Source organism: Artibeus jamaicensis, unplaced genomic scaffold, assembly GCF_021234435.1.
Source record: "Artibeus jamaicensis isolate MK-2021 breed Jamaican fruit bat unplaced genomic scaffold, CSHL_Jam_final contig_477, whole genome shotgun sequence".
NCBI classification, from domain to species: Eukaryota; Metazoa; Chordata; class Mammalia; order Chiroptera; family Phyllostomidae; genus Artibeus; species Artibeus jamaicensis.
The window spans coordinates 5,760,841-5,786,723 of NW_026521854.1; the positions used below are offsets into that span (position 1 = coordinate 5,760,841).

The 25,883-nt window shown below is 42.2% G+C and overlaps 1 protein-coding gene across 1 annotated transcript; it reads right to left on the minus strand.

Moving 5' to 3' along the window:
• Positions 1-1,478: 1,478 nt before the first annotated feature.
• Positions 1,479-25,113, minus strand: ATP6V1B2 (ATPase H+ transporting V1 subunit B2). The gene is made up of 14 exons (XM_037152694.2): positions 24,940-25,113; positions 18,681-18,736; positions 14,253-14,351; positions 13,455-13,548; positions 13,250-13,327; positions 12,585-12,724; positions 12,154-12,255; positions 11,717-11,814; positions 10,986-11,109; positions 9,261-9,411; positions 7,215-7,297; positions 5,732-5,836; positions 4,537-4,666; positions 1,479-2,882 (listed from the first exon to the last, which is right to left on the minus strand). The coding sequence occupies exons 1-14, from the start codon at positions 25,073-25,075 to the stop codon at positions 2,743-2,745; spliced, it is 1,536 nt and encodes a 511-aa protein (XP_037008589.1). The 5' UTR covers positions 25,076-25,113; the 3' UTR covers positions 1,479-2,742.
• Between the last annotated feature and the right edge of the window lie 770 nt (positions 25,114-25,883).

Consider the following 25,883-nt stretch of genomic DNA (forward strand, 5'->3'; position numbering starts at 1 on the left):
TTCCTCTCCCGGTTCCTCCCTGTAATCCAAGCTCAGCGGTTCCCAGTACCATCAGCTGTGTCACTTCCTTGATCCCAGTTCTTAGTCCAAACCCACGTGGCACCGCCTCAAGGCCCACCAGCAAGAGTCCTTCCACCCCTTTCCTTCACTCATGGTCTCTCCTGCATTCTCCCGAACCGCTGAGAACTCTGCATGTCTACTACATCTTGCTTTCCCGCTTCCTAAGCCACGTGGTTCGAATCCCCAACACTGCATTAGAACCCACACAGCTGGTGCACCTGCATTTAAATCCTGGTGTGAATCTTCCTCTGCAACCCCATCTCCAACTCCTCCCACAACTGGCTACACCTGCCAGCCATCCAGTGCTTTCAGCCTTCCTTGGTTGCCATAGTTAGTCTGGGCCGGCACGGCCCCTTAGCGAGGAGCAAGCCATGTCCGAGCTCTCACACAGGCGCTATAACCAGAGGGAAATGCCTCCCAGTTACATCACAGGTCTTCAGTCACGCATATCTCCCTAGCTAGACTTGTTGATATGCAAAATAACCATTTTTGCACATGAGGTACGAAGCTGTCCAGCTGTTGATACACAAAATAACTCAGTGGCCCTGCTCCATGTATCCCATCCGCCAGTCAAGACTTGTAAGAGTGGGATATCCTATGTTTACTTCCTGGTCACCTTGAGTTCTGGGCCCCATTACAACCCTAGAAGGAACGTAAGCAAACAAATGAGCACGGCACAGTTAGTGGCAGCAGCCGGACGAGACCACAGGCCTCCCGGGCTCCTGCCACGACCGGACCCCAGCTCTGCATCCTCTACACGCTCCCTATAGGGAATGGGAAGCCCCCAGGCCACCGCATCCTGCTGCTTTAACCAGGGTGTTTCGGACATGCTGGACATCTACTTAAGTTCATTTCCATCCTCACGCTAGGACACGCTCACTGATTCTAGAGGGAAAAGGAGGCAGGGAGAGAGACATCAACGTGAGAAACAGTGACTGGTTGCCTCTCACACGCGCCCTGACCAGGCACCAAACCCACCCGTACCCTAGGTAAGCGCCCTGACTGGGAATTGAACCCACAACCTTTTGATTTAGGGGATGATGCTCCCACACCGGCCAGGGCTATTTAAAACTTTATTTGAAGTGAGTTTTGGCTTGCTTCAAGCTGTATTTCATTTTCTATCTATGCCCACCTTCACTGTGGCAGATGGGCCCAGAGGCCCTGAAAACATCTGAAGCAAAGAATGATACAGACCTCCGCAGCAACTTTCAGCCCTAAATCAGACTACAGTGTTGTTGGAAGAGGGGCCACAAAGAGCCTAAAAACGGCGGCCTGGCCATGCTCCTTGTAACCCAGAGGGCTGGCTCCCAACACTGGTTATGATGCTCCAACCGTGCATCTAAGACCTGTGTCACTGTATACACTTGCTCGTTGCTGCTGTTTTTCTGATTAGAAGACACAGAATCACCTTAGATCACTTCCATTAATTTAATATTTATTTCCACTTTATATCCAGATGTCACATTTTCTACATTAAAATATAATCATGCTGACTCCCCCCAAATCCCCCCAACACACTCCAAGAAAAATGTGAAGAACCTTACACAACTTGAAGGATGGAATGCAGAGAAGTCGCCACTGCGCCCAAGTAACAAAGAACACAGACAGCAGCACGCAGGAGACACGGTGGAGTGCGGAGAAGACAGCTCAGGGCCAGAAGGAGCAGGAATTAAAAGGCTAAAGCTTTTAAACACTATCACTTGTGCCACAAGATGACCCTGAAGAGGCAGAGATAGGTCAGAAAGCAGGACCAAATACGGGGGTTTCCCAAAGGCTGCTCCCTAACAGAGTTTAAAATATCCATACACAGCAGAGCTTTCTCCTGCCGCCCTGCCTTCAGCACCCGGCGAACACTTCAGAAAACCACACCACTGTTGGTGTGTCCACGTGTAGAACGGGTATAGGTTCTTCTTCTTTACTGTACCCCCAACTCTTCCCAAACAACAATGACACTAGTCATTTTCATTAGGATCCCTCTGCACGAAAGCCCAGGAGGGATCAAGACAAGGCGTCCACCACTACCAGATGGACGCCAGCTGTGCAAACGCCAGTGACTGTGCTCCTCCGAGGGAGGGCCGCCAGTCACCCAGGGGGCCCCGCTGTGCGTACTGAAGAGGATGAGGGGCTCCTCTTCTACTCTGCTCGTGAAAGGGAAGAGCAGGCGGACAGTACAGGCCGGCTGGTAGAGCAGCGGCACACGGACACCGCGAACGTGACGCCCAGGAGAGAGGGCTCAGGGCTCTCCGAGAGGAGGCTTCTTTCCGCCCCGCCCCACCCGGGGCCCCACCCGGGGCACTGAAGATGAGGGCACTGAAACTTCCGACAGCGACATTCTGATAGACGGGGTGGAGGGGAAGGTCTGAACACCCAAATACTGAGGACACCATCGGGCAACTGGCTACCACTATGTACAAATACACACGTCAGTAAGGAAACCTCACCTCCACCCCTGCAGCTACTTTAAACAAAGCATGGAAAATCCAGGATTTCTGAACAGGGATATTTTAAAGTCTGTAAGCAGTTTAAGACACAGCAACACTGGCACAGGATGTCACCTATTCTGTTCTTAATTACAGGGTAACATGGTAAACTCCAACACAAAGGTGGCGATGGGGGGCGCAAAAGGGTACGGACAGCAGAACCAGTATGTCACAAAGGTACTGAGCCAGCGATGAGTGGCAGCTAGTGCTTTGCGGAGTCCCGTGGGTAGAATTCACTCAGGGTGCTCTGAGGGATTCTCTTCAGCATTTCTTTGGGGAAAATTCGGAGCAGCTGCCAGCCAATGTCCAAAGTCTCAAAGACAGTGCGGTTTTCATAAGGACCTTGTAAGAAAATTGAGATTGGATGAATACTGGCAAACAACTTCCAACACACCAGTGTCATTCAGGATGTTATTCTACCAGCCCAGTGAGCATGGAGTATGAAGAGGGGCGGAGCACGAGGCCTCCCCAGACAGGATGGGACTGAATATGCAAATGAGGGCCCAGATCATAAGCACCATCTGGAAGCAGAGGAAAGGGAGAGGCCCATGGCTGGAGACAGCAGGCAGGAAGTCTAGTGTGTGCAGTGGGTGGGGGGAGCTTTTCCGACAACTGGGTAGCATCTAAACACCTTGGGCAGTGGAAACCAACCCAGTGTTGTGTCCACAGGGTAGTGACAAAAAGTGTTTCCCAGCAGCAGAGGCCACTGCGGACACGTAGAAAGCCTGAAAGGCCACCTGAGCACATGCATAGGTCAGTGGTTTTCAAAATTATTCTTTTTTTACATAGCATAAACCATCCTTCTCATGTAAACAAACCTAATTTCTTAACCAAGAAATCAGAGTGGCTGAAGGTTTGGATTCTTTCCTCTACCAGAAGAACTTCAATTTTACTTTAAAAATGAAACACACACCCTTGCATTTCAGGGAATTTTAATGTTAATAAAAAATGTGTCACCTAACTAGAAAAGTACACAGACCCTAAGTGTGTAGCTTCCTGCACTGTTCCAAAACAAACACACCCGGTCTCAGCATGCTGAGCTCAGGAGAGCACTACCAGCATCAGCAGGAGTGGCAGGAGAGAAACCAAGCAAAACAGCTTGGAAAACCTGTGGGTACAATGAATGGAAACCATTATGGACTTTTTAGTAGAGGGACAATCGATAAAAGCTACCCTGGCAATGGCACATAGGGATGGGGGAGACTGGTGAAAAAGCTGGCCCTAATGGCCAGGGAGGACGAGGCCAAAGGCATGGAGTAGGTCTTAAGACTCAAAGTGTGGTCCAACTCAGAGAGTGGCCAGAGATCAGAAGCTTCAGCATCACCAGGAACTTGAGAACAATGCCCAGTCTCTGAGCTGGAGCTAACCAGGACAATGGTCATGCCAGAGGTAGACGGAAACTGAAAGGGAACTGCTATGCAGGTGGTCAGCTGGGAACCACTTGGGTGCTGACCATGCTGAACGTCAGGGATGGTGGCACAAACGGGGCCCAGGTGAAGGTGTGGGATTAGGACTTTGGAAAGAGGGTAAGGATCATACACAGCAATTCAGGCAACAGCACAGGGGGAAAGCCAAAGCTTGGGGATAAGAAAGCACGGAAAGAACAAGCAACTAAGCTTCTGGGAACACAAACAATAAAGCAGCAGGAAGATAAATCAAAAAAGGAGATGAAGGCAGATGGGTCAGAAAAGTCCCAAACCCCCAAAGCCAGAGGAGATGGTTGCAGAGAGGCTGGAAGGAGGAAGCCCTGGCAAGGGAAGCAACTGTAAGGAGGGGAGACAGTTAAACGGGAGCTACATCACTGGGTATAAGGGTGGAAGGCAGAGGGGGAGGAGCCAGAGTGCTGAGTACCAAGGTCTGAGGCAGCTGGGAGACCCTCTTCTCTGATGAGAAGAAAAACTACACAGAGACCAATGTGAAATCTCTCAAGTTAGGAAAGAGAGCTTCAGAGCTACAAATGAAGCTGTTGAAATTTGTAAGAAAAAAGGCATCTTACCCTGAGCAATAAAGTTCCTCTCAAACTTCTGCAGAAATTCCAAGTAAAGAAGGTCGTCCGAGGTGAGGGCTTCTTCTCCGACCACGGCTTTCATGGCCTGCACGTCCTTACCGATAGCGTAGCACGCGTACTGCGGGGACAAGGTTCACAGGACAGAAGGGAGATTTTACCAGTGTTCACAGAGACCAAGGCCACACACGTGTAGCTTTAGCTGTCTTCCCCAGAGACCACAGAAGGAAAGGCATGTTACTGACAGACACAACTCACATAAATAAAACTCATGAAAATGTCAGAAGGACTTGATTACGAAGCAGTCTCATTCAGAAAGGAGTCTTTAGTTATGCAGTAAACATTACTACAAAAACACACTTCCTTACTCTGTCCATGAGCTTACATTTTTCACAGCATTGGAAAATCAGAACTCATACCACTGAGTATTCCATCTGGAAGATCTATTCAAGAAACATATTTGTGCCCTGGCTGGCGTAGCTCAGTGGATTGAGCACGGGCCTGGGAGCCAAGCAACCACGGTTCGATTCCCAGTCAGAGCACATGCCTGGGTTGCAGGCCAGTTCCCAGCAGGGGACACACGGGAGGCAACCATACATTGATTATTTCTCTCCCTCTCTCCCTCCCTTCCCCTCTAAAGATAAATAAAACATTAACAACAACAACAACAAAAAACCATATTTGTGATATCAGGTGTACCATTTCTACTTCAAAATTAAAAGCATTTTTCTTTATTTGTGCCTGCCGCACAGTCTCATGAGATTATGGAAACCAAGGAATCCACACAATACATAAAGCAGTATCCCTTAGAGTTCCAGCAATTGCTTTAATATGTTAAGCAAGAAATGTTAGAGCACCCTTTCAGGAAAGCCCCATAATTGTTATTAAGGTATGTGTGATTACCTCTCACATGCCCCCTACTGAGGACCTGGCCTGCAACCCAGGCATGTGCCCTGACTGGGAATCGAACCAGCAACCCCTTGGTTCACAGGCCCGTGCTCAATCCACTGAGCCACACCAGCCAGGGCCTAATGACTTTTTATATTTCATATGAAGTCTATAATAAAATTGTATATGGACAGGGAAAAAAGTGATATGGGAGAAAGATAAGAGGTGTAAGACAGCAGAAAGAACGGACCAAAGGTATTTACTTTTTTAAAGGCCATCCTTAAGAAGATATACGTACCAGCTGGTTGGAGACATCAGCATGGTCCTTTCTGGTCATACCTTCCCCAATGGCAGACTTCATTAACCGTGACAGTGAGGGCAGCACATTAATAGGTGGGTAAATCTTGGGCAGAATGAGAGGGGAAGATATTACATTTAAGCACAAAATTCAAGCTTTACTGGTAGAAAAGAAGCATTTTAAAACTCATTACTATCCCTTAAATGACATTAAACTGCTGCATTGTTTCCTACATTAGTTTGAACATGACTTCCTGGTACAAAATACTTCATGGCACAGTATTTCTTTTAAGAATCAAATCAAAAAAGTGAAACCTATACTCAGTATGAGATTATATTGAAAATCTGAATCTCAGTACCTGTCTACAGTATCAAATCTAACTGATCTTCTGAACTGACTCGAAATCACATACAAAATAAAAAGATTAACAATAATTCCACCTAAAGGGTGATCTGTTACAGAACCATAAAAAATTCTGTCTTTGACTATTCGGCCATAAAAAAGAATGAAATTGTGTCATTTTCAACAACATGGGTGGACCTTGAGGGCATTCTGCTAAGTGAAATAGTCAAACAGAAAAAGACAGATACCTTATGACCTCACTTATATGTGGAATCTAAAAACAAACAAACAAAAATACCCCTGAGCTCATGAATATACAGAACAGACTAACCGGTGGCTGGCTGCCTGAGGCACAGAGTGGGGTAGGTGAGCTACATGGGTGAAGAGGGTGGAAAGGCGCGAATTTCCAGTTCTAAAACGAGTAAGTCAGGGGATGCAGCGCGCAGCACAGTGACCGTGTGGACAGAACTGCACTGCACATTGCACAGCAGCCAGGAGAGGGGCCTTCACGTTTCCCACCACAAGGAAAAAAATTGTAACTATGGTGATGGATGTTAACTGGACTTATGTGGTAATCCTTTTGCCCTGTATACAAATACCGAATTGATTATGTTGTACACTTGAAACTAACAGATCGGTTATTCCTCAATAAAAAAATAAAACAGGAAAAAAATTTGTTTTTGTATCACTACCAAGATTGGTAGATTACACCACTGTAGAACAGAATATCCAGAAAAGTTCTTTAAAACAAGTGACTCCATTTTAAGGCACAATAAAGAAAAGCTGAAATTTAATTCTTTATGCTAGCACTCTTATTCACAGCAGGATTTTGTAGTTAAGTCCTCAATTACTATATCGGTTCTATGACTTGAAGAGAAACAGCACATAACAAAACCATTTTTATCACCGGGTAACTGATATAAACAAAAGTTAACTTCCTATGGCATTTCATCAACTTTATAACAAAATGACATTGAATTAAACATTATTCAAGGATCTGCTACATATAGAAATGACAAGTTTACAGCCCCATCAAAATCAATTTAAGTTGATATTAAAAAAAAAAAATTCCTAAGAGCAAAGTCCAAGTTACTGAAGAGCAGACTTGTGAGCTTTCTAGCACTGCTCGCATGGCACATACCTGTCTGTTGTGCAGCTGCCTGTCCACATAGATCTGCCCCTCGGTGATATATCCGGTCAAGTCAGGGATGGGGTGAGTGATATCTACCAGAAGAAGACATCTGACATCAGTTAAAGTTGTCCATCTCATGTAAACAAACCCAGAGGATGTCCATCTGCATCACCTACAGCACTACCTAAAATGGCACTATATAAAGTAATCTTCTCTGACGATGGAAAAGTACTATACTTACGCTGTACAACATGGTAGCAACTAGCCAAATGTGGCTACTGCGCACAATAAAAATGTGGCTAACATAACTGAAAAACTTTATGGTTTTTCAAATTTATCTAATTTTAATTAACTCTAGAATTTAAACTACCAAATGTGGCTAGAGGTTATTAAACAGTTTTGTTTGCAGCATAAACATATGTTGGTACATAGGGTAAATTAGCTGCAGTATAAAAAGGACTATATCTGCCCTAGCTGGTGTGGCGCAGTGGATTGAGTGCCAGCCCATGAACCAAAGGGTCTCTTGTTTGATTCCCAGTCAGGGCACATGCCTGGGTTGAGGGCCAGGTCCCCAGTAGAAGGTGCTCAAGAGGCAACCACACACTGATGTTTCCCTCTTTCTCCCTCCCTTCCCCTCTCTCTAAAAATAAATAAAATATGTATTTTAAAAAGTACTATTTCTCATAGTTATGTGACCTCTTTCAAAAAGATTTTTCAAAATTCCATCTTAAATACAAAGTTCCCTTGCAGAAGGATGTGTATTTCCAGTTCCCTATGGATGTATATTCCACTGGCGAATATTCCTAGAGAACACAGGGATATTCCCAGGAACTCTCTTATTCCAAATAAGAGAATATTCCTAGCTCATAAACTTCAACATGAGCTGCTAGACAAGTAAACCACCACGATGCAGGCAGCACTGAAAAGGTCATACAAATGGGCACATTTCTTAGTCTGCTAAATTACACGAAGTAACTTTGTAGCTACTTTCTCAAACAAATGACTTTCAAATCAAAGGCAGTACAGTGTACCAGGTGGTGTGAATGATGAACTCAGCCTGTGTTCTAAAGCTCTCACTTCCTGACCTTGACAGATACTTACCTCCCTGTGCCTCAGGTTAACAACTCTGTCTCAAAGTCACTACGGGAATCAAATGAGTCAATATTTATAAAGCACTCAGAACGGTCCTCAAATACAGTGAGTTATTACTGTTTCTGGAAAATATCTCGTAAAAGTGCTTTACAAAATCTTAGATAAGGACTAAAAGGCCAACAGCTTTGCTTCCGGAGCCACGCTGAGCACACACACAGACAGGCCTTGTGCTGTGGGCTTCCGTGCACATAGTCAAAGACAGCCACCTTTAACCAGCCATTGGTGATCATCTGTCTCCAAAGCCTATTTTTTTTTAAGATTTGATTTATTTCTAGACAGAGGGAAAGGGAGGGAGAAAGAAAGGGAGAGAAACATCAGTGTGTGGTTGCCTCTCATGCGCCCTCTACTGGGGACTTTGGCAGCAACCCAGGCATGTGCCCTGACTGGGAATTAGAATAGAACCTGCGATGCTTTGGTTGGTGGGCCAGAGCTCAATCCACTGAGCCACACCAGCCAGGACTATCTCTATTGTCTTATGGCACTTAATGTTTGTGATTTTCATTCAAGAGTTATGCTACTTTATATTTTTTGTGCACATACATAAAAAATATCCAATTAGACTGAAAAACTTATGTTAGGTAGAAACCATACATTTTTTTAAAAAATTCCTCATTATTTAGACCAGCGTCCTGCAAACCACAGGCACTCAACAGTAACAAGTAAATAAAAATTTTAAATTCAAATTATAAAGAAAATTGTTTTTTTTTTCTTCCACAAAAGGATAATGATAATTATGAGCAGTTTTCAAATGAAAACTTTTACTTGGGTATATTTCACTAATGTGAACTCCTGAAGGATAAACTCTCATAAGAGTTTTAACTCATCAAGATAGACAGTCTTCTCTCTTGAAATCAAAGCCCCTACAAGAAGCAGGGCTGCCATCATCCAAAAACAAACACTTACCATCATTGGGCATGGTGAGAATAGGGATCTGAGTAATAGAGCCGTTTCTACCTTCCACTCGACCGGCGCGTTCGTATATTGTGGCTAAATCTGTGTACATGTAACCTGGGAAACCTCGTCGACCAGGAACCTCCTCCCTGGCAGCTGAAACCTGACGGTAAGCCCAGGAGGGAAAGATCACACAGCAGAACATGGAAAGGAAAGCTCTGTTTGAACACGTCAAATTACAAACTTGGAATATTATCTTTTTCATTTAAATATTCTAAGACTTCATTTACAAAAATCTAGCAACACAAATTCAAATTACCCTGCAACAAAAATGCTGACAATGGGAAATGCAAGTTTGTTTTTTTTCCCCCTTTTTTGCTAAAATCATGTTGCCATAATGCAAATCTTCAAATAGCTTGCTAGAAGAAAATGTGCTTGCAATTTTATAAATCAAAGGAAGTTAATTTTAAAACTACAAGAACTCCTTAGTTCACAAGATTTATTTCATGCCATGGATCTTGCCATGTTTATGTAAGCTAAACCTGAAAATGTCAAAGGGAAGAAGATCCATACCAGAAAGCACCTGATGTATTTTACACTCATTACTTAACCCTCACAACCACCCTGTGAGGAAGGTAATGTATTGATGCCAATATCCTAATTATAACCAAAGGTCAAGTAAGAAACTTCTCAAAATCACAGAGCCAGGAGTCTATTCGCTACACAAAATATGAATATTAACGGTCTCTCAGAGACATGCAGACTAGAAGGAGTACCTATCAATCTATAACCACTAAAAACCCAAAGCATGAAGGCCAGGGGTGCGTGCGTGCTACCTGAGCACCTCCCCACAGGGTGCTACCTCGGTGGCACTCTAAGCATGTTCTGAACAGCAGCTTTATCAACATGCAATGCGGAAATACAGAAAACAAGAGCTGCACTTAGAAAACTTTAATGGCAACTTAACAATTTCAACATCTGTTCAGGCTAATAAAAAAATCTAGGCTTGTAAATTATGTATTTTTTATTCCACTTCTCCAGTAACTCATTTTTGCTGATTTTAGAAAAGGACTGGACTGCGACCGAGGTGGGGAGAGGGGTGTCCTCCACCGTCCAGCATGGCAGCAGGGTGAGGTGTGGGTCTCAGGGAATTTTAAGAAGCTGCGCAGCCTGTCTCTTCAGAAGTCTTTCTCCTTATTATATGCTTAAAAGAGTAACTTATTCAAAATTTCAGTAACTTGCATTAGAAAAAAATCACCCTAAACTTCTGGGTGATAACTCTAGAATCTTAGTATTGTTCCTATGTAAACACTGAGTTTTCTGAAGGAAAAGGTGCTGGGAAGGACACTGCCAGAATATGGCCTCTATTTTTGCTGACATCATTAAAAACGAAATTCGGTAAAGGGTTAAATACTGACAGTCTGGACAGAGAGAGAACTTTCTGTGAGAGTAACTGAGTAAGCAGCTTGCAACAGTTATCACTCACTCCATTCCAGAGTCAAGTCTTACTCCATGGAGACAGTGATGGTACGATAAACAGGCCAATACCTTAAATCTCTTCTAATCATTTCAACTAAAGTGACAGAAAACCAGCTGGATTTTCCTTTCTGATTAATTAAGGTATTCTACTAATATATGAGCAATGAAGTTCTAAAAATTTGATTAAAGAAAGTAAAAACTTACAAAGAGACAAGATTACCCTGAAAATTAAGCCATTTCAATGAAGAGAAAAGTTACCTCTCGAAGTGCTTCAGCATAAGAACTCATGTCTGTTAGGATAACCAATACATGCTTCTCACACTGATAGGCCAGAAACTCAGCTGTGGTGAGAGCCAAGCGAGGAGTGATAATTCGTTCAATACTGAAATGGAACATTAAGTCCTAAGTTACTCAAACAAACAGGCCAAAAACAAAAGAAAATGAGATTCTGGAAATAATAGTACAGTCTCCCTCTAAAAGCTTCAAGTAAACTGAGGAGGGTAAAGCAATTATTACTTTAAAGTTCTTAAATGGGCAGTTATTTTAGGTACTTACATAATAAAACTTACTTCTACAAAGTTAAATTATTTTATAAAGAACTTCTCAGAACCACACAGCTCTCGAAACAGAGAAGAGAAAAACAAAGAGGAACAGGGCCCAACTGCTCAGGTAAGAGGCGAGGACCACTGAGTACAGACGGTGCGCAGGTACAGACGGTAACTTAGATGCAGTATCTCAGTTAACAGGCACAAAAGCCCGTGAGTCAAGCACTATTTGTCACTTTTTCTGGAAGAGAAAACTGAGCTTCAGAGCTTAAGTGATTTGCTCAAAGACAAATAACCACCAGAAAGTAGAACTGGAATTTAAAGAGTTATCTCATTCTTAATCCCATGTTGCTGTCATTATTGTAACATTTAACCTCCCTACTCCTAGTCACATTTTTGACCCGAAGCCTGGGTGAACAGAAAGAAATAGCTCTCTCTACTTACGTAGGGTCATTAGCCAAGTTCAAAAAGAGGCAGACATTGTCCATGGAGCCATTTTCTTCAAAGTCAGATTTGAAGAACCGGGCAGTTTCCATGTTTACCTAAATAGTAATGACTTCATCAGTACTAGCAGAAGACAAATCCTCAACATATGTTTCTGATGAAGGCCAAGCTATAGGTCTCCACTATTCTTTTGTTTAAAGTTTTAAGTACTCAAAAATTTTTCACAGAAGCCAACAGCGTAAACAGCCTGCTTTGGGCACAAAGAGAAATATTCTTACATTTTATAGTCAAGTGCCTTAGTTTACCCAAAATGCCAAATTGCAATTTCTCCATGGAGAGATAAATTCAATGATACCCGAGTAATTTTCTACACTGCTCTAATAACATAAGCAATTAATTTTATGTTTGATAGGAAGCCAGAAAATAATTTTACTTACACCCATAGCAGCAAATACAATTGCAAAATTTTCCTCACTGTAGTCCACTACATCTTTGGATTTCTTTACCAAACCAGCCTGGCGACAGATCTGAGCTGCAATCTGATGAGTACAAAAGCACTGGGTTGAAATCTAAAATAACAAATCTAACAACAAAATAACTTTCATCCTGAACTTTTTGAAATTATACTTACAGATAAAATTGGTAAATTTTAAAGGACTTTACCCAACAAAACTATTTTTTATTTTTGCAAAGATTCCTAAGGGTAACCAAGAAGACAGCGATCATACGTGGATAAAGGTTCGATGTAATGGATTGTATAAACAGTACCAGTGGGGATTAGTGCCGAAAACTTTGGTTTCCCATTAATGGGAAGCATTTAGAAATTCTTCCTCATTAAACTGTGCACCAAACAGGTCCTAGCTCTTACCTCATTGTGCGGTAAGCCAGCAGCAGAGAAGATAGGGATTTTCTGCCCCCGAGCAATGCTGTTCATGCCATCGATGGCCGAAATGCCCGTCTGAATCATCTCCTCTGGGTAGATTCGACACTGAGGATTGATTGGCTGGCCTGATGCAGTTCAAAAAGGGAAAATTTTCGCATGTCTGTACGTGAAGATTAAACCATATAAAGCATTTCTTTCTACTCTTAAAGTAGCTGTTATTTCTGAAAGTGATTAAATAATTTTTTCCACTAGTCTTGCATAGACCCAAGAAATACATGGTGGCAGAACTCAAGTTCCTAAAGTGGATAAAGGTGTAGTAAGTAAGAGAGCAGTCCTCATTTCAAAGCCATGGCTTTTCTATTCACATTTCAGGAATATCCTAGTAATACCTTAAAATATTTCAACAGGTGAAAAGATTTATACAATCTGAAGAGAAACCAGAGTATATTAAAGTATTTTATATAACATTTTAAGATGATCTCTAGGAAAAATAAAGGTATTAAATAATAATTAATTATGGAACATGTTGATTATAGCCACATGTTCCATAATTAAAGTATCACAAAAATCACTCTTTATGTGGCAGAGACACAAGCTAGATGGATGTAGGCCACCTCCCCCAAACACAGAACTCCACTGACGGTCCTTACCCATGATGTCAAGGAAGTCTTCAGCCAGGACAGCCGGACCTCTGTCGATGGGTTTCCCTGACCCATTGAATACCCGACCTGTAAAACAGTGAGACAGTACCGAGTGGACAAGGGCACCAATATTCATCATTTCTGAAAAGACTTCATGGAAACATGTTGAAAGGAAACAGATCTCTGCCCAGAATGAGTAACAACATTCACCTACCAAGCATATCCTCAGACACTGGTGTTCGGAGAATATCCCCGGTAAACTCACAGGATGTCTTCTTGGCATCGATACCTGAAGTTCCTTCAAATACCTACCAAGAAAGAGAAGTAATCAGAAGGGTAAAGAAATTTAACTCATCAGCATTTCAATTTTTGTCACCCCTTATAACGTCAAGTATTGTACATAAACGTACACCATTTTTAATATCATGAACACGCCTCTTGACAAGGATCATGCCTGCAGGACATCAAATTCTGTAAGCAAGCTCAAAATGTTTGTTTATATTTTTAAAGAATTAATTTTAAAAAAGAGAAAGAAAAAAAATATGCACCAGAGCCCTTAGGTGGCTCCACAAAGCCCTTTACAGGAATGGTGCTGACACTTGCCCCAGAGTACATCTGGGGGGAATGTGTTACTTGAGAAAACTGGCAAATTGGTTACATTAAAAGTTAGGAAGTACAGGACATAATTTAAAGAAGCTGACTCAGATCTCATTGTGGTTTTATCCCATAAGCTACAAACTCTGCTTTTCGTCTCTCCTTCTACATGATTATCTGCTTCATTTTAACCATTTAAAAAAATAAGCCACTTTACCGGTGGAGCTATTGGGCTACAAAGCAGGCAAGTGGCTGACATTTGGCATGAAAAGATGCAAAAATAATTCTCCCCCCACAACCAGTAATCAATCTCTAAAGATACACTTATTCAATGATGATGAGAAGGAACACATGATGTTCCTTATATTTCTGTGATTAGGAAAAGTAGAGCTGACCAGGTTTTGAAAATGACGCTTACCTGAACCACTGCTTTGGAACCACTAACTTCTAGAACCTGCCCACTTCTCTTTGTGCCATCTGGTAATGTCAAATGAACAATCTCAGCATATCTGGGAAACTAGGAAAAATAAAAAATTAGAAATTAACTATAGGGTCAGAGGTTAAAGTTAGGATTTAGGGTTAAAACCTTCCCCAAACACTACACACTCTCTAACTCGATCACAGTGTGTACCCGTATGTGATCCCACCACTTTCCTCACACACAAAGGTGCACTCCAGAGTTTATGACATCCTGAAGTAGTTCAAGTCCTTCAAGTGCTCATCACTGGTATATACACTGGCAAACCAACATAAGGTACAGAACTACTCATTCTATAAGGTTTCTCATTCTTATTCTTTTTAAGAAGGGTCTTAAATCCATGAAAATGCAGTAATTAAAATTTCTCCTTCCATGTATAGTTTCAAGACTACAGAAAGGTACAGAACTCAGAAACAACCGTGTTCCCCCTACTCAGACCTACAGTCTGCTGTGTGTGTGACCAGGGCTGTGTGTGTGATCGCCTGTATGTTTTGGGGGCAGGAGGACAGAATACAACTAGATAATAAAATGACTATTACAATAAACACATACCCACCCCAGTCTAAATCTCCTAACCAGATACGTACTCCTTTAATCCATTCATAACATTTCAAATTCACGTTTCTAACAATATAGTGTGGTTCTACTTATACAAACGCAACACACTAAAACTATCATCCTGCAACTTTTTATTTAATGTAACCTTATGTTTTGGATTGGTCATGTAATATTTACCTTATTTTATCAACATAATCTATTAGAAGATGCACCACTATTCTGTGTGATGTGAAGGCAAACATCTGCCAATTAAGCTATGACAGACTATTGATTGTGACTTGATTTTGGACATGCTAGCATCCGAATATATGGGCATCTTGAAATTAATGTTAGAACAGACTGTAGTGAAAAAAAACGGAGTTCAAGGCCATCCCAAATCTGCACTGCAGCAAACCTGCTGCAGTGAACGCTTCCGCATGTGCTCCCCACAGGCTGCGCCCATTTCCTGCCAAACTCCTCTCCAAACGAACTATTAACTTACAGTCTCCCGGGCAGTATACAAAAGTATCTTTTCCCTACATCTCTGCCAGCTTATATAACTAGTATTAAGCATTAATTTTTACTATTTGATAAAGTAAAAAATAGCATCTTTCCACTTTGTATTTTCGATTCTACTAACACTGGGCCATCTTTTCACGCTCACTGGCAACTCAGACTTCATCTGCTATGACTGGCTCATTAATAGCTTCTCCTCACTTTTCAACAGAATCTGCTTTTTATTTTTAGGAGTTTTGTAGATTCTGGATACTAATTTTTTTGCAAATATCTGTTTCCAGCCTGTTTCTTGTCTTTAAAATTTGTTTATGGGATCTTATCACTTGAAATTTTAAAACTTTTTATGTAATAAAATAACTTGTCCTTTATGATTTGTGCCTTTTGTGTCTTGCTGAGAAAAACTTTCCAAACTGAAGTCACTAAAGTGGTCTTTTGTACTATCTTCTAAAATAGGTTGTTTTATGTTCAGGTGTTTAATCCATCTGGATTTACTTTTGGTAAGTAATTTTACTTTTCTCATTCTTATTCTTTTTAGTACAGGAAGCCAAATGCCCAATAATATTAACTGAGTAGCACAACATGCTCCCCAGACTCGCAAGGCAGCCTTTACCAGGCACCACGCCCAGTTCTCCGTGTGAGGGGCGTTCTCCGTTTTCCCCACCGACACCCCTGCCTCCTCCTGCCCCAAATCTTCACTACTCGTCACTCTGTCTCTGATGTTACCGGGGGAGAACCAACACCCTTCTAGTCTGTCGTTCATGAACACGGAATCTATACTTATTTTAAGTTTTATGTCTTTAAACAAAGTTTTGTGGTTTTCTGTAAACAGGTACTAATTATTCTAATTAGTTAGCTGGCACACAGAATACTACTGATTTCTGCAGACTGATCTTGCATCCAGCAACTCTGCTTTACACCTTGTTTCTAACAGTTTGTCCGCTGCATGATGTGGGTTTTCTGTTTGGCTGACATCACCAAGAAATGATGACTAGCTGTGCCTTCTTCTTCCCAATCCTTTGACTCCCTAATTTCTTTTCCCCCAGGTCAGCTGGGTTCTGAGCTCGAGGATGGACAGTGGTGGGGACAACAGGACTCTTCGCCTTGCTCCTGATGTAAATGGGAATGTTTCAAGTCTCTCCTTACGTGCGCAGTTTGCTGGAGGCTGCGGTGGGTATCCCTTAAGAGGTTAAAAATTTGACCAAGTCCTTATTTCCCCCCAATTTTTTTAATTTCCAAGATTAAAAAAATCGTATTTAAAAAATAAGTAATTTTACCAGCTACTTTTTCTGTATTTATTGAGAAAAGCATAAGCTTTTTCTAGTTTAATCCATGAATAAGCTGAATTATACTGATATGTTTCTAATATCAAGTATTAAAAAATACTTTGTATTAATTACTGGGATAAACTCTAATTTGTCATAAGTGTGTTTATTTTTTGCATAGTTATTTTTGCTAACATCCACTACATGTATATTTATTAAGAATTTTTGAACCTGTGTTTATAAGTGAAAATAGCTACCACTTTCTTTTCCTGTAGTACCCTTTGTCTAGTGTGGGAGTCAAAGGTGTGCTCACTTCACTGAGATGCGCTGGGCAGCAGTCTCCGTTTTGCTCTATTCTGATGCAATTTGTATAAAGGTATCTGTTTTCCTTCATCCTACGTGTATGCTTTAAGTTAAAAACAAAAGCCAAGAACTGAAAACAAAACAATCACTCTAAATCTGGTGGTATAAAGCCATTTGTAAAACTACATAAAATTTATCAGCTCTTCCTCGGCTGGAGCTCCACACCCTGAACATTCAATGAGACTTTCTCTGCTCTCTTAAAATGACTTCCGCAAAGACATTTTCTAAGTCCTTCTCATCATCAACTCTTTCAGTACCCTGCCCTTACCCCCCGACAGCGCTAAACAATCAGACATTTCTGTGCCTGTGTTATACCTGCTTCCCCACTGTGCTGTGCTCACTGCAGGGAGGCCATGCCCACTGTTCACGTCTTATTTTCTGGGCTGAGTTCAGCACTTGACATAGTGGAAACATGAATGAATATTTTTAAACTTTTCAATAATATATTTACTAATATAAAAGTTTCACATTCAAAAAATGAACCCAAAATCTTATCTATTAAAGAATACAGAAGAGAAAGAGAAAGACACAAATAAAGCTTCCTATACTTCCTCAAAAAAATGGACGTGATGGCTCTTTCACAAAGCACTACTGGGCATCTGCCCAGCCCTTGTACAACCGGGATGCCACACACCGCGGCTGTGACTCAACTGCAGACTAGCATGAGACTGTGGCTGGGAGGTACACTAGCTGTGAACCTTGAGACTCATTTGTATAGGTACCTTGTTATGCACAGAAACATTACCTCACTGAGATAATATAAAGCTGAAGAGACAATGTACTTCAAGAGTTGTTTTTCCACTTATTTTCTGCTTCTGGAGAGGTCACATGCCAACACACTTCTACCATTACTTTCCTCAACAAACAAGTAACTGTGTGCCTTTCGCCCTAATCCATTACGACAATGGACGCAGCATTACTGTTCTGGAGAGCATATTAGAGAAATTACTTTCTCTAGAGATATTTATCACAGAACTCTGGCAGACTTTGCCCAGGATATTCAATTACAGACTATATTCTATGCCTCTTTTTCTAAGGTAACACTAATGTGTTTATAATTTTCATATACATGTGTGGCTAAAACAGCATGTAACTAAAGTAAAGCAAACTGAAAAAGTAGAAACTATACATTGCTTTAGGGGTTTAGTTTCTATTGAGACAATGTGTTTATTTATTCAATATTTGAATATTAGTGTAAAGCCCTCAAAGATAAAAAGTAGCATTGTTTATTCATTCACAGACCTTAAAATTTTAGTCAAGACAAAAAAATGTAACAAGTAATTATAACACATGGCAGTCTATGAAAAGAGCCATATATCTGTATCTGTAAGAGTCATGTATCATATATCATGCATGATACCATATGTCTATACAACATTCTACAGGTTACAAAATATACACATAAATGTTATGGTTTTTCCCCCTAACAGACATGGGAGGTAGGAGTGACAAATTTTTTTTTAATTCTGCAGACAAGGGACCCCAGGTCACTAACAGAACCCACAGTAGATCCAGTACCAGAATCCAGTCTTCTGACTTTTGATCTAAAACTTGTCTCCTACAGAGCACTGACATCCAGACCAAGAGACGGCTGAAGAGTCCTGACGTAAAATTTAAAGTATATGTAAAGAGGGCTTAATGCCCCATTTGTAACTTCATAAATGGCTAAACGACGATGGTGGCGTATTACCTTAACATGATCTAAGATCACGAGTGGACCATTGACTCCAGATACTGTCTTGTACGCTGGAAAAAAACAGAAGAGTCAGCTTTAGTCAAACAGGACAACAGCCTCAAATATCTCCCTGGGATCACACAAAAACCCCTCTCCACTTTATCACCCTGTTACAATATGGAGCACTTGAACAGTTACCACACTTTTTGTTGAATGTATTAGATATGACTGAGCCTTTCATAATCTGCCCACACGCAGCCAAAACCACCCGAATCCTATGATGTTTTAAGTAAGTCATGATGTTCTAAGGACCCTGGATACAATGACAAAAAAGGGGCAGAGGAAAAGATTTCCCTCGGAGCTCAGTTTCGTATGGAGAAGGGGTAGCTGGGGGCTCTTCTAACAGATGTGTGGAGGGCGTGGGAGCAAAGGAAGAACCTAGCAGTCCTTCTGGCCTTGAAGAGAACAGGAAAGCTTTACAGAGGAAGTGGCACTTACCAAAGTGGGCAAGGAAAGGGAAGGGAATACCTAACTGAAGCAGAACTGACAACACTCACAAAGGAAATCTGAGAAAATGCAGTCTGTTAAGGTAAAGGCTATCGCTGCATGGAATCTTAGAAACTGAGAAAACTGCTTTATGAAGGAGGGAGTAGGCAAGGAAATGAAAGGCCAGAGGGTCAAATGAGATAAGTATTCTTTGAAAGGAAAAAAAAGAGTCCAATGTTACTGTGAGCTTAGAGACATCTATTTTCCCCTGAAAATTAGGGCCCAGGAGTGAAGTGCGGGTCTGTAAGGCAGCTAACCCCTGCAGGAGCCGGCCCGCCCCACCTCACACCTCCCACCACTTGTCAAGTACAATGGTGACTAGGTATAAAACAGAACACTCAAGAGAGTAATTACGGTATCGGAATTAACTCAACTTCATAATCAGAACAGTTAAAAAAATAACATGAGTGTATAAAAAAAAAGCTTACTACAAGTCCTAAAGTAATTTCTAAGAAGCTGTCAACCAAGTGGCAACTTTTCACTTGCTTGATTTCTCACGGAGTCTCAGGCTGACATTGCTGGCACAGACGCAGACTCCCAAGTATGAGGAAACCGTTTAGAGACCAGCCTCTCCACTCCAGGGGTTCCAGAACCCCTGAGTCAGAGACACAATTTCTCCAGCCCAAAAGCAACGCGCAGGTAGGAACATGGGGACAGGGCAGGCAAGCACTGCCAGGGCCCCTGGCTTCCACACATTTCAATCCCGACAGCAAACGTGTGCTACAAGACCTCTGTAATTGTAACTATCTCATCAGAGGCCCCCCACTGACTTTTGTTTGTAACTACAGACAAAGGGCAAGTCACAAATTTAAAAAGTTACTTGAATGGACGGTAAAGAATGAGCCATTCCTCAAAAATTACTAGAAAGACCCCAATTGTCCTATTTTCTGCAGCTTTTATGAAAATCCACTCCACTGTTTAGATGGATAATAGGCAAAGTAACATCGATAAAATCTTTCAGGTTCTGAAAGCCTCCTTACTTTTTAGAAAAGATTTGCACGTCCTCTGAATACAAAGACGTTTCAGAATCTCATGCTTAAATCCAACACATTCAAAATTACAAAGTTTTGCCAGTCACGAGCAAAAGCATGACCAAGAAAAAGAAACCCTAGTCACTGCTATTCCTGGAAACAGTGAATACAGCTGACTTCTACACAAGACACGGTTCTGCTGCATCAAAAAAAGTCTCTCCATTTGTAATAACATATGTAGCCTTTAAAAAAATTCTAATGTAAATTTTATTTTTCAATTATGGTTTACATTCAACATTATATTGTGTTAGTCTCAGGTGTACAGCACAGTGGTTAGATGACAGACAATCATGTACCTTGCAAAGTGCCCCCCCATATCTCCAGTACCAACCTGGCACAGTATTATGGATTATTCCCTATGCTGTAGGGTACATCCTAGGTAGCCTTCGAAAAAGCCAGTAAGTAACCATTTGACTTCATTAATGTCAATACTACCAATACACATTTCATAAGCACTTGTCAGAAATCCTTATTTGATATCCATAACAGGTCTGTGAGTAACAAATATCACCCCAAGTTTTAGAAGAGAAAACTGATTCTCAGAAATTCAGTAATGTGCCTGAGGACCTGCACTTACAGAGTCGGGCTCCAGAGCCGCTTGTTCTTTACCTCTGCACCGCAGCTCAAACGCTAGCACTGCACTAGTCACTTTGTAGTCTGGCACACTTGCATTTGTCCACAGCTACGCCACTCAAAATGATGCCATTAGTCTGCATGTGTAGCTACAAAAAATAAGTTATTTTCACTATTTAATGCACAGGACAGTGATTCCCTTTGTGTCCATGTTTTGTCATTACTGCAAAACTATCTTTCTTCAATGAAGTGTAGCAACTAGAGAGTTTAAATAGAGGAAAGATGCTAATGGAGATGCTTCAGCAGTTTTGCCTCATTGGAAAACATGAAAAACAGGAGGAGACTACTTTAGATACAAATCAGAGGTTAAGCAACATGCCTGGTTTAAATTAAACTGACAAACTAACCTATTAAGTGTTGTAACCCAAACTAAATTAAAAAAATCACCAAACAAAAATTTGGTGAGTGTACCACACTTCTGCAGAGCATCTTTAGAGAGATTATTTTATTTCAGTTCCCCATGACGGTGGTAGGCAGGCAAGGCTGATATACCCATTCTGCACTTAAACTAAGGCTCCAAGGCTCTGAGAAATCTGTTACTACTAAGTAGGAAAGCCAGGATGGGAAGTGGTTTTGTTTTTTGGGTTGTTTCCCCCTAATTCTCAAGTTGGTACCCTATGACCCTACAATATTTCTCAACCCAGTTTCCAGAATAATTAAAGAAATATGGGGATGACACAGTTCTGAGAACTTGCGACAATGAATATATACTAAAAACAGTTTATATACAAACTATAGCTCTTTTCCATAATAATAAAACTACTTGCAAAGACAAACCTACCGGAGAAAATGTTATCAAACACCACCTTTTATCTCTCAGGATATTTAGTCAGCCTTCCTCACCATTACCATGAACAGCCCAAGGCAAAGATAAAGGCTTAGAGAGTAAGGCTGCCAAACTAAAAAACCATTCACAGATTATGCTACTATTTACCAAAATAACAACCATTCCTCTCCAGAAATGTTCCAAATGAAGGAGAACTCGAATCTGCAGGGGATGATCAGAACTTGTGGCAACACAGCAGGCGCGCATTTACATTATATGCCAAACACATTCCACAACCGACAAGGCACATCTCTGACTGCGAACTACCAAGCAGACAATACATATTTATGGAGTAACATTTAAAACTAAAATCTACAAAGGTTTTTAAGAAGCCATGTATCTTGTCAGATGACATCCTCTTCCTCCTGCAGGATATAAGATTGTTCAATACTACTAACACCACTTAATGATTGTGAAATTTTTAGAGAAAATTTGGCAGCCATTGCACAAGAGATCTAATCCTTCAACCTCCGCCTCATTAGCAAAACAAAAAGCCACAGCAATCATCTTCCGTTGTGCAAGAGGAGTAGATACCCACACCCTGAGCAGGAGACACAGAGAGCAGTGGGCACCGAGGGAGAGGCTCTAGGAAAAGGCAGGCCGACGACCCCTGTATCTGACTTTTCTGGGGCTCGCTCAGCTTTATGATGTAAGAAACATAAGGTTACTTAACCTAGGGTCTCAAGAACGATGGAGATTATCTAATTCAAAATGTATAGTGTCCAAAGCTCTATGTATATTACTGAACCTTGCTCAAAGTTTAAAAGAAAACCAATTTTCCTTTCCTTGTGACTTTAGGAATTCAATTAAAGTGCTCAAGATTATATTAAGCCTACACATCCCATTTTCCAGTTCTTAACAGCCCCATAACCCTGAAGTTGTTTTAAAATAGGATCCAATCTGTACAGTGAACTGCTGATATTAAACAGCACACATTAAATAACTGTAATATAACTGCCCAAGACAGCATCATCAATCTTTAATTAGAAAAGTTAAGAGGTTAATCAATATTTATTAACCTCTCAGCAACTAATATTGTTAACTAGAATCAAGAATTTGGCAATGCAGGGGGGAAAATGATATTCTGCAAATGCAGTTAGCTGTTAGCCTAAGTATGACATCAGTTATGCCTTTCAGAGTAACTCAACAAAGGGGAACTCAACTGAGTCAAGTATCCCAACCCCCTACTCTGATTCCATTCACATTAAGAATCTATCCACTAAACTATTAGAACAAGGGGTTTATTTTTTAAAAGGTTTTATTTATTTATTTTTAGAGAGAGGGGAAGGGAGGGAGAAATATCAGTGTGTGATTGCCTCTCACATCGCCCCCACTGGGGACCTGGCCCACAACCCAGGCATGTACCTTGACTGTGAATTGAACTCGTGACACTTTGGTTCACAGCCCACACTCAATCCACTGAGCTATACCAGCCAGGGCCTAGAACAACGGGTTTAAATGCAAGTTATACAACAAATTATAAGACACAGTACTTCTGTGTGTCAAGCAATGTGGGAGGCACTGAGTATACAGAAAGGATTCCTGACCTCTAAAGGTTCAGTTTTAAGCATTATGTTGCAATGATTCTGTCAGAAGGAATCTCATCTAGGGAAGTTCTTTAGTCACTGGCTAGGCACACAGAGATACCATACTCATCTTCCTGAGGGTTTACAACCTTAATCATGGAGAACTCTCTAAAAAATGTTATTTCATTTCTGATACTCTCTGAATTGACACTGAGTGAATAATTACTGAAAACTAACTACTGCACCCTTACAATCTTTTCTGAGAAACACTACTGAGGTCTATCTGTTCTACCCAAAGCAAAACACACAGATGCAATTCACAAGCAAATCTGTACTTGTTCGGTATAAATTTATTGTTAAAGTCAATATAAAATGCAACATCTGTCAATTTCCTGAAACATTTCTATCAGCTTACAACCCCCCCCCCCCGTTGGCATTCTGTAATTCAGATAATTCCCAGTGTAAAAAGCACATCTCAACAAACCATAGAATCAAGTGTGTTTTCCTCTCCTCGCCCTGCAGTGCTGTCACATGACCCAGTAACAGATCAGGATGGGATTAGTCAGGCAGGAGAGAAACCCTTCATCTGAAATTCTTTTTAACCAATGAGCCACCCACAAAGAGGCACTCTGGCAATTAACCAGTGCAAATATATTTGGTTCTGCCACCTGAAGCACCAGAAAGAAACATCTGGTGCTTTCCCAAGTTTTGAGTCTACTTCCAGGGCGCATCCCCAGTTCCTAAGAAGGCTGTGAAGAGGTCTGATGCTACACAACTGTACTGTTTCATAATAAAGAGCCATTTCTTGAGCAGTTCACTTAAACCTGGTTTTTTAAGGCCTTTTTATAATTACAATGAATATGCCTATGCATATGCTTTGCATAAATCATGCTATGTGAGCAAAGATGCTTGGTTTCCCCAAGACAGCCTTGCATTCAACCAAGTTAGGTTAACTGGTCAGTAAATGAACAGGCAATGGTAGAAAAAGGCCCGGCAAGAATTAAGAGACCTGGAATTTTAGTTCCTGCTCTGCCAATAAAGAGGTGTCTAGAGCCTGGCAAGTCCCTCCAGGAACCTTAGGCTCGTCACTGTAAAATGAGAGGATTAGACTAGATAACCTGCGGGGTACTTTTCAGCTCTAGCGTTCCCTGATACCTAGTTGTCCTGCTGTGGAACAGCCCCTCCACCCAACATTTCCCTCTGCCTACGGGCAGCCCTCCATCCCCGAAAGGCCGGACCACGTCAGCGACGACACTTACACCTTCGCCCGCGGCAAGAGCTGCCCTGAGGTCCAAGCTACTGAGAGCAGATAGGGAGGGGCCGTTCCCTCGACCACTAAACATCCAAATGAGGTCAGGCGAAGATGAAGGCTGGAATGACAAGAAGCGGCCTTCCCGAGGAACGGACAGGAAGCTAGTGCCAGAGAATGCTCCGGCCGAGGGAAGTTGGAAACGGAAGGAGCCCACCAACCCCTGGAAAAGTTCCCGCTGGTGCTCTTTCCCTCACGGCAATATAAGGTACACCCTAATCTCCTTCTAGCAAGAGGCCTGCGGGTGAGGGTACAGGAAGACACGAAAGGCAAAAGTAAATAATTCATCCCCCACCCCACCCCCCCGGCCGCTGGCTAAGCAGGTGAGTAGGAGCAAGGGGCTGGGCTAAAGAGCCAAGACAGGATCCATCCTGCCCTCTCCATCCTGCCCTCTGATACTCACTGAGGCGAGGCTGGGAGAGGTAGTTCCGGCTCACTGCCAGCGCCTGCTCCCGAGATCCCACCACTGGCCCACTGGTGGGCACGGGTAGTTCGGGTGCGGCCCCGTTCACGATCCCCCGCATAGCCCGCAGCGCCATCTTGTCTCCTCCGTCCCGACTGGCCCCGCAGCAGCGCCGCGCAGGCGTAGATATAAGCGGGGGCAGCCCGCTCACCCGGCTCCGCCCCTGCGCGCTGCGGTGCCTCGACCTCGCCCCGCCCCCTCCGCGGCTTCCTCGTGACTCGACAGCAGAGTAGGCGGGACTGAGCCTGCGCGCCTGCTGCAGGGAGCTGACCAGAGTGCTGGGAGGGAGGCAGGGAGGGAGGGACCGTGGCTGTGGTCTCGGAAGCTGAAGAGGAAGAGGTATCCAGAGAGAAAAGCAACACATTTGAGGGAGAAAGAGAGGAAGTGAGGAAAAAGGGACGTATGTAAGGGAGGGAGTGAGGGAAATGGGACGGAGGGGGAAAGAGGCAAGAGCACACAAGAAAAGGTCAAGTGATGTCCACTTTATAATGGCACTTCAAGACACTGAATGAACTCAAGGTCTAAAAACACACTTTGAAAAACGAAAGCAATGAAGAAGTACAAATAGGTAGTTACAGAATAACCATGGGGATGTAAATTACAGTATAGGAAATGAGGAAGCCAAAGAACTTACACACATGACCCATGGACATGAACAATGGTGTGAGGATTGCCTGAGGGAGTGGGGCATGCTGGATGGAGGGGGGGGCAAAGGCACAAAAATTGAGACAACTGTAAGAACATAATAAATAAAACATATATTTTTAAATGGTTTCATAAAACCTATTCTGGTGATCATTAAAATAGGGTGCTATGTGCCATCGTTTCTTTTACTATCTTCCTGTTCAATTCATTCACTCATCTATCATTCAAAAACCATATAT